Source organism: Pocillopora damicornis, chromosome 14, assembly GCF_964200805.1.
Source record: "Pocillopora damicornis chromosome 14, jaPocDami1.2, whole genome shotgun sequence".
In the NCBI taxonomy this organism is placed as follows: domain Eukaryota; kingdom Metazoa; phylum Cnidaria; class Anthozoa; order Scleractinia; family Pocilloporidae; genus Pocillopora; species Pocillopora damicornis.
In genome coordinates this window covers 5,965,165-5,975,000 of record NC_142683.1, presented here as the reverse complement: position 1 = coordinate 5,975,000, position 9,836 = coordinate 5,965,165, and the positions used below count along the sequence as shown (strand labels likewise).

The window sequence follows — 9,836 nt, the reverse complement described above, 5'->3', positions numbered from 1 at the left end:
GTAATTATTATAATTCATGTCACATACAACTATTAGGTGATTACTTTGCATGTAAACGAAACTGGCCTACTAAATTACAAAATCGGCGTATCGTGGAGACTTAGTGACCGGTTTGTCTAACATGCCTTGTAATTAATATAATTCATGTCACATACAAGCATCAGATGATTACTTTACATAACAACGGAACAAACCTACTAAATTACAAAATCGGCGTATCGTGAAAATTTAGTGACCAGTTTGTCGTCAAATTCTTCATGTCTTTTGAACATACCAGTATTATTAAATTATTGAGAATGAAGTTTTGTTAAATATGGAAATTATTTCTTGACTTTGGAAAATTACTAGATAGTTACAAATTATGTCTTCATGGTGAACAAAAATATATATAACAAACATGCAGAATTTATTCTTTTCCAACGATTTTCTGGCAATTGTAATAGGACTACTTTCTTGTTGTTATATCATGTTTAATTATTTCTGGGGTTATTGAAGTTACAAGCTTTCTGTCAAAGAAAGCACAATAAAACTAATGGGTCTGGACTCTTTATTATTTAAAATTTGAGATAACAACTAAATCACATCATAAATGGTTTTAAAAATATACAGCCATTAAAAATCACTAAGATGTAGATCACTGAGTGATGTTTAAACCCAAAAAACTGTAGAATTAACACAAAATGTATAATTTCACATTACTCAAATATATTATTTACAATCTACTATTTAACTGCTTTACCCACCTTGGGCGATGGACCACTCTTAAACTGTACCTCAACTTGCTGATGCTCCCCTCAACTTCTTTACAAAAAAATTGTCAGTCCTCTTTCTTGCCAATCTGAATAGCCTTAGCCCCCCCCCCCCCCCCACTTCTTTTATCCCTCCCCCTCCCCCTATCTACTACGTAAATAATGACCGGTCCTTTAGCAGCCATAATCCAAGATTATTTCAAAAAAAGACCTGATTGAGAATAGCGAAGGATTTCCCATTCATCTAGCAACATGACGGAGTGGCGCGAAAGGAGGATTACACGCCAGTAGCTGATGGGCTATATCAAAGACACGTAAAAAAATTATCGTATTATTTTTTTCGCGTGTGTTGTTGCGACTTTTCCCAGGGCAGAAAATCCTTGTGTAACTCTTTGCATCGTAATATCAATATGCATATTCTCCATACTGTTCTCTATACATTTCTAAAGGTGCTGACAAGGAGAATTTGTTTAACAATCAAGTGCTTCCTTGGTTAGCGATCATTTCCTTTATTCTCATGATCCTGATATGTGATTCCGAGGTGATGGTGTAAAGAGAATTTGATGCAAGTCACTCCAAGCGTTGATAGGGTTAACACCGTAGTCTATGTGATGAATTAGTTTATCGAACTTTATTAATCTCAAATGAATAAAGGGGTAAGTTTCTAAAGAAACTGTGATGCTGGTTTTTTTTCCTGGCGTAGCTCCTTGGTAAGTTTCTTATTAATCTCAATTTGATAATTACGAAGTGTCCTTGTAGAATGAAGTACGAGGAAACAAGTTAGTAGACAGAGAAAAGAGAAAGACAAACAAACAAATTTCTCGCTGTTGGCAAAGGCAAATTTGTTCAGCATTTCACATCTAGTTTTCTACGCGAAGCCTTGCAAGGAATTAATCAATTAAAATAGGCTTCGCGGTGAATGTGCGCGTAGCTAGTTATTACTATTATCGTTACTATTATTATCATTATTATTATTATTATTATTATTATTATTATTGTTGCTATTATCATTATTATCTCTTCTATCAGAGTCTTTGCTAGTGTTCTTTTTGTGCATCAGCCAGGCGCATACCATGCACCCAGGGCCTCAGTCACGCACGTCAATAATCATTATTATCATTATTATTATTTCTATTCATTTAATTTTTTCTTCATCATTTTGTTTTTCATCTTGTGTCTTAGTGCATTTGTCAGTGTTCATGATAAGTATGCCAGTACGGATATTCTCATCCAGGAAGGTATGCCAAAGCTTAGTCCTTATTTTCCGATGCAGAAAACAAAACCAATTTTTACAGTCAATATATACGGTGACGCTAAAACGTGAGTGTTAAGGGTTCATATCAAACTGAAGTAAGATACCAAGGAAATTATCGATGCAGTTCTCTTGGTCTGTTGCTTGTTTTAACAATTTTCTGCAGCCATTTTACGTGTAATGGATATATTCCGTGATGTTTTCTGCAAGGAAAGGGTTCAATTATTTGCTTAGTGTCTGGACGCAGACTGAAGGCTGAAGAGGAATAGGGTGAGAGAGAGATTAAAGAAGCTAACGCATGCTATTGTTTTGTTTAAATTTGTTGAGTTGTTGTTGTTGTTGTCTGGGTGGTTGTTTTTACCAATGCATGACCTTTTAATTAATAATTTCGTAAAAATCTTAACTTAACTTCTTTTGCATGAAATTCCAAGAAAGCTTTGCTAGAAATAACTTAAAATATTTTCCAGCATTGAATGTTTTTTATCTTATGATAGCAAACTACAAAGGTCAATGTTTTTTTAGACATACTTTGATAGATCTTATAATCGCCATAGGCGCGAAAAAAATCAGCTTTATAGGACAAGAAAAAAAAACGGTAAATCTACATGTAAGAAGCTCAGAGAAAAAAACATGGCAAAATAGTGAATGTTGAACTTCGGCTACCTTATTTCATAATGTTTTGCTGGATTTTGATTTCACGATAGCAGAAAAAATTGCAGAAATACAATTCAAACAACTTAAAAGAAGTTCCAGAAACATGACATGACGCGAAATGTAAATGATAATACTGAGGGAAAGAGAAACAAAAAAAACCAACCGTGAAACGATCAACGCAAATTTCAAGAGACAAAAGATTTGCTGTTTTCCTGTAATTATTTTGTTAAGAAATTTGCGCAATGCTAGTTTGCAATACGACATTTACGTGTTGTAAGTAAGATTTCATGAAATAAAGTTACCGGCTAAAAAAATCTACACCTAAGTTTGTTTATATTTGGAAAATCGAGGTTCTTTTCTTCAGCAATCCATACTGAAATCATCCTTGAAATGCAAGTAATTCTTTCAGCTATCCAACTGGAAAGAGACTTGCACGCTGACTAAGATTGTAGCAAATAGTCTTTAGTATCATCCCACGAAAGATTAATGATCGCATTAATTATTATCTTTGAAAACGAATCATAGTAAGCATTAGCCTGATAATAATAAACCCAAATAAAATATAATACTATACAAAGTTTATAAGGATGAAGGTAAGAATAATTCAAGCAAGTAGCCAACATTCTCCTTTGCCATTTGGCCTGTCAAATTAAAATGTATTAAGGATGAAGAGTGTTTGAGGGTCCGGATAGCTGAGGTCCCAATTTTCAACCAAAGTTGTTTTTCCAGCGTGGTCGCATCCCAGATAACAGTTTCTGTAGAAACAATTTCTGAACATTGTATAGCTCCAGAAGTACAAAGGCTCAAAGACACTTACGTCCGAAATAATTTCTGACACTGGCACTTCCTGAATATAAAACAACTTTGATTTAGAAATAATGTAACAATGTATCAGATAAATGAATAAAGGGGGTATGTTTCCCAAAAGACTTTGGTGCTGCGTCGGTGGGAGAGTATAACAGGGTAACGTAGTATTATAGTCTCTCTGATAGGTATAGTTACACTAAAATACCGGGAAGACGTTAGCCTTCTGAATCATACATCCTAAAAAGGTTGACCTAAATAAAATAATCCTTTTATTATTGGCAAATGATGAAATGACCAAACTGTGAAGAAAACAAAGAAACACTGGAACTAATCAGTTAGTGGCCAGTAACAGTGAACGATTATAAACAAAGGAAAGAAAGAAAGAAAGAACAACGAACGGATGGATAGGTGAAAATCCTGTCTCTTACATTGGTTTTAACCTGATTTCCTTTGCCAGTTCCAGTCAATACATAATTCTTCTGTGCGTTAGTGTCTTTGAACATTAAGGCTACATAAAACGTTTTCTGTCTTGTTCCATCTATAGCTTCAATTCGAACTAGAGGGAAAATGAGAGCAATTTTAAGTTCAGCAAGCAACCAGAATACAGAGGACAGGCTGCCTTGTGCGACGTCCTAAAAGACTACAACCCTTATCACAACCCCCCTCCCCTCCCCCCTCCCCAAAGCGTCACCTCTTCAACCTAATCATACCGCACATATGGTGGGTAAGGCGTGTTTGTTTGTTTGTTAGTTTTTTTCAAGATAATCAAATTCCATTTTGTAGAAATGGAGACTTCCAGCATCACATATTCATCGATCATTCAGATCAATGTAATAGATAAGCGGATACAAATCGTGATAATAAGCCACGTGGCATGATTGACACTCTCTCCTGTCCGCATATTTTTCGCATGGGTATCAATGCTATCTTGCACCTAACACACACCGTTCGTGGTGGTGGCTGAGGGCAAAGGCTAAATCACGGTAAGGGGAGGGAAGGAATGCGAAAAAGCCAAGAAAAACACACTTGTTACATTCTATATCATTTAGTATTTAGTTTAGGTGCGTTTAAAATTTAGCTCACTTACTTATGTTTTGAAGTAGTAAATAAAGTTTTACCTACCATCATCACTCCGGGCCATGTTAAAACTTCCATTGCAAGTAACAGAACCATCTTTGGCATCTCTCATCATAATACCATCGTTGGTCTTGCTAACTAAGCTCCACAGTCGGTAACTGGTGTTTATTTTGACTGGATGGGTCCTCAAATAGTCGATAAGCCCTCCAGAAATGCTCGCCTCAACCGGATACCAAGAGATTTGGACTTTTGAGTTTTCTTTAAGACAACATAATCCCTTCGAAGAAAGGATATGGCCATTAATGGTGCGCTTATAAGGCCTAGTGTCAAAACCCAGACAAACCCAATGTGTGACATATCAGACATGGCATATAGTATGTAATGATGTTTATGATTTATATCTGCCTTCCACTCACTAGACGTCAGATTTCTTACTCCTTAAGCACAAGAGTAATTCTTATTATAATGATAGTTAGAGCAATAATGGTGATGGTTATGATGACGATGATGATGATGATAATAATAATAATAATAATAATAATGGTGATGATGCAATGATGATGAAGATGAGAATAGTTATAAAAGCAAAGTATAATTCGATGAAATTCTTGCCAAAGCAATTTTCGGAAGATTTGGTGCGAATCAAACGTTTTGAAGTCAGTGCTTTGATGGTATTTCGGATTGTGATTTCACGATGACTCGGCTTTCTATTTTTGGGACGTAAAATGTTTACTTGAGTAATTCTCGATTTTGAGCCCGCATTGGTTAAAAGATAAAAAAAACATATATATAGGAAAAACATCACAATAAAATTTCAAGTTGACGAATTTTTGCATTAACAATTTCAATGTCGATCGAAGACCGCCTCGGTATTTTTACCTTCACTATCTCTTCCTCTTTCCATATGAATGCTCGGAGTCTCTTTTTATCATCAAGTTTATCGTTATTTTGAAGTTCCTGGTAGTCTTCCGGACCCATTTTGTCATCGCACTGTAAAAACTTGACTTGAATTGGCGTGACCTTGCTTGGTAACACATCAGAGAAGACGTGCAGAAAAAGATGGCAAAATCCCTGAACATCTCCGTCTTTTTGATAGGAAATAATTCTCTTTGTTTTGTTGTACGTCACGTTGACGTTAATCACATCGGCCATGTCTAGGTTCTGTAAAGGTCTTAAAGATAAATGAAGACAGGTAGAAATTGTGGTTTGTTGACTTCCCATAGGCATAAAATAGCAAATATGTGAACTTCTTCTTATTTTTCGGGGGAAACTAACACTTTTAAATGATGGCAATAATTGCGTCATCTCCGAGTTAGAGTTGTCTTCAATAAATTTGTCTAACTGCTTCTCTGTCTCGTAAATTTCTTCCTGAGAGTCCTTTCGTTAGCTTGCATGTACAGCTTCCTTGCTCCCAATCATAACGTAATAGAGTGGGGAAACATGACTTTCACCGCAGCCAAAAAAACAGATATAAATGACTAGAATTAATCACCATTGCATGCTTCTGCGTATTAGTGAATACCGTTCACAAATTGTGAGAGATGTCGAAATTCAAGTAACACGAACGTTTTTGGCCAACAGGGACGACAGAGCAGAGGATTTATGACAGTTTGTTGTGCAATGCGATTGCGGACGTAATTCACGCTAACGACCGACAATACGACGTCAAAAACTGATCTTTTGCCCTCTGTCCACTTGCGATCTAATCCTCAGTGTGAAAATATTTGTGTTGTTTATCAATGCCGTGAGTTTTTTTTCCTTCCTCTTTTCTTACATATTGCGTGGTAAGTTTCAGAACAGAGAAAGTGGAAATGAAAACATCTGAAAGCCGATTTTGACAAGGGAGAAAAAAATTCGATTGATATCATAATTAGAGAAACCGTCTGAGGTTTCAACCAGGGAAATGCTACTTCAGACTATTAGTGGGACAAAAATAGATGAAAAGGCCGCAGCGCTTGAAGATTCCCAAAATACCTGTTCTTGTTCCTACTTCTCTTGGCTCTTTTAGTCCTCTTTGGATTCTCAGTTGCGGATAGAGTGATGGAGACCTTCAAACCGAGATAAGGCGATTGGGATGACAGTTGTAATACGCAGGCAACACAAGTATTTATAGCAGTAACCAACGTAAGCATGTTAAAACAAAGAAGTGAGATATCATCTTCGTTTTCTTGTTTAAACTAGTCGCTGATGACATAACATTAGAACGCTTGAGCCAATTTGCACCGGCGTTTACTTGCATTGCCTTTTTTTTTAACATGTTTCTTTTTTTACGTATTTCAATATGTTTTCCTTATTTTGTTATTTTTTATCCTGATTAATCATTTTGTCATAACAAGTGACCTTTCACAAAACCAGTATTGAAAATGTTATTCTATACTATCGTGCTTAAGGCCAACACAATGGATTTGTATCAAAATAATCACTGAAAACTAAAATACATACCCGACATCGGCTTGAAATACCTAATTAATTTTGAGTATCGTTCTTCACTCACAGCAGAACAACATGCAGGTTGAAGGCGTCTTAAATATGTAAGACTGTGAGACAAACAATTAAAACCAAAAAAACAGTTCCTGACTTGAAGTGTATTATATGCCATTATGGAAACATTATGAAGCTGTTACAAATATTTCATTTATTTCTTCTTTATTTGCATTCTGCAGTTAGATGAGAATGCGTGTTTGTAAAGGTAGTCGTGGATACGAAGTGATCTTTTTCTAAGGAAGTTGTGTACAAAGTTGAGCTTACAGTTTCCGTGAGATGAATGGACATGGAATCCACTTTTTCTACGAGATGAACCAGGAAAATCGCATTTTATGCTCAGCATTCTGTTCAGGCAACGAATTTTCAGCTTCAGTCCTGCTCGGAAGAGGTGATAATGCATCGTACAAAGTTGGCAACCGGCCGGGTAAACGATATACCTGCGTTATGCAAAGGGTTACGGACATTCACATACTATTGTAGGCATCGCCGTATTACCAAAAAATTCACCACCACTCATTATACATGAATGGGTTGAAGAGGCAAGCTTTCTGAATACATACATTCCAATTTTTCGCTTGGAAAAGAAAGTTTCACGCAACCGAAAGTTACAAAACTTTCCTTACTTGCCTCTGTCGTGTAATTACCTTTTCCTAGCGAATTTCAAAATCATACCTCGCACTGTATGACTTCAGTCTTTAGTCACTAAAAATAAAACTTGCATTAGCTGTGGATAAGAGATGTTTGCGGTTAATAATGTTCAGCATTGGCTTTAGTAAAGTGTAAAAGCATAAATGAAAGAGAACTTTTTTGCCGAATACCATAAAAGTTTGAACCCACCACTGAAAATCAATTTTTGAATTAGTAGCCTCGTATGAACTGAAAACGGAAGTCACACTTAAAATAGACAACATGACATTGCCTGTTCGCTTTTTACCGCAGTCGGCTCAGGTATCTTCATCTTGAAGAATATGAGTCTAGGCTTGTCATCATCGAACAGTTTCCAGTTCTTACTAGTGTCAACGCAAAGAACATTGTCAGTAAAATGATAACTACTGGTTTGTTAGCTTCGCCATTCCAATCTGTAACTGTGCATCCCCAAATGATAGACACTGACGCAAGATCGTGATCGTTCTCTACAGTTCAATTAGCTGAAAAGCCTAGGTCATCCTACTAATCAGTTTAATAAGGATTGGCTTAATTTACTCAGTCGGTTACCCATAAAACGATTTTATTACCTTTTATTGGCCTGAATGCACGCATGTTTATACCATCGGTTCACACCATTAACGCTTTGTGGCGATAATTAAAGAAAAAGCTTTGAAGCACTGTTTGAAATACCAGCCCCAATCCCTTGAAATTTCTATCAGAAATAACGCATAGCATGAAATTTTATTCATCTTATGCCTAAGGGAAAAAGAAGTCAACAAACCACATCCCTGACTGTCCTCATCTATCTTTATGACCTCCTCAGAACCTAGACATGGGCGATATAATTAACGTCAACGTGACGTACAAAAAAACAAAGAGAGATATTTCCTATAAAAAAAGACGAAGATTTAAGGGACTTTGCCGTCTTTTTCTGAAAGTCTTCTCCGATGTGTTATTAGGCCAGGTAACGCTAATACAAGTCAAGTTTCTACAGTGCGATGACAAAATGGGTCCGGAAGACTACCAGGAACTTCAAAATAGCGATAAACTTGATGGTAAGAAGAAACTCCTAGCATTCATATGGAAAGAGGAAGAGATAATGAAGGTAAAAATACCGAGACGGTGTCTTCAGCTGTCAAGTGTTTCGATCGACAGTAAAAATTGTTAATATGGAAATTTGTTGACTTGAAATTCTACTCTTATGTTTTTCGTATATATTTGTTTTTTTTTCTCTTTATCACTACGGGATCAAAATCGAGAATTACTCATGTAAACATTTTAAGTCCCAAAAATAGAATGCCGAGTCATCGTGAAATCACGATCCGGTAGTGGTGACTGACGTTTCGATAACCTGAGCGGAAGTCGTCATCAGAGTCAAGTGAAAGTTTATTGTCAGTCGAATGTACTTAGTCCGGTTTGTGTACACCGATTGGTCAGTTTTGCCGTGATGTTATTGGCTGTAAGACTCAAGTGGCGTAGGTCAGTCGTGATTGGTCGGTTTGGATCCATTAGTGAAGTTAGGTCGTTCTGTTCGGTTCGTTTGTAATGTTAATGTCGTGGATGAGTCGTTTGTATGGTGCCGGTAGTAGTTGACACCTGTTGATGGGAGTCTGTTCCAAGTTAGTAAACCAGCTTTCCAGGGTCAGTCGTTGAAAGTAGTTGGTGCTGTAAGTTAGGCATTGCGCAGAGTCCCAGTCAATAGTGTGGTTCGTAAGTCGGTGATGTTGAGCAATGTGATTGTTGACATCGCCTTTCCTCGTCGCTCGTTTGTGTTCAGTCAGTCTAGTTGCGAGGTTTCTGCCAGTCTCACCGATGTAGGAGGCGTGGCAGTCGGAGCAATTGATCTTATATACTGCTCCTTGTCTGTTCCTCGGTTCGTCTCTGTCTTTGATGTTAGTCATTAACTGACGTAGTGTGACAATAGGTTTGTGAGCGACGCGGATATTGAATGGTTGTAGGATGCGTGAGATGTTCTCAGATATACCCTTTATCTATGGTATAGTAGCTGTGGTCGTAGGAGTTGCCTTGTCGTTAGCTTCGGTAGTAGTAGTAGGTCTGTGAGTGTTACGTTGGATGATATATCTACAAGAAATCTAAGTAATTATCACCGTGAGATTAATAAAGTTAGAAAAACTCATTCATTATATAAACGGCTACGGTGTTAA

General features: G+C 36.8%; 1 protein-coding gene across 5 annotated transcripts; it reads right to left on the bottom strand.

The window, feature by feature from the left end:
• Positions 1 to 1,906: 1,906 nt before the first annotated feature.
• LOC149034167 (uncharacterized) lies at positions 1,907 to 8,136 on the bottom strand. Of its 5 annotated transcripts, XM_089193130.1 has the most exons (6): positions 7,288 to 8,136; positions 6,514 to 6,587; positions 5,419 to 5,710; positions 4,585 to 4,816; positions 3,891 to 4,018; positions 1,907 to 3,502 (listed from the first exon to the last, which is right to left on the bottom strand). In XM_089193130.1, exons 1-6 carry the CDS (start codon positions 7,309 to 7,311, stop codon positions 3,305 to 3,307), a joined length of 948 nt encoding a protein of 315 aa, XP_089049256.1. In that variant the 5' UTR covers positions 7,312 to 8,136; the 3' UTR covers positions 1,907 to 3,304. The 5 variants fall into 5 exon arrangements, with proteins under 5 accessions (XP_089049256.1, XP_089049255.1, XP_089049254.1 ...); XM_089193129.1 differs by lacking the exon at positions 7,288 to 8,136 and having other exon boundaries at positions 3,903 to 4,018; positions 6,514 to 7,275; XM_089193128.1 differs by lacking the exon at positions 7,288 to 8,136 and having other exon boundaries at positions 6,514 to 7,270.
• Between the last annotated feature and the right edge of the window lie 1,700 nt (positions 8,137 to 9,836).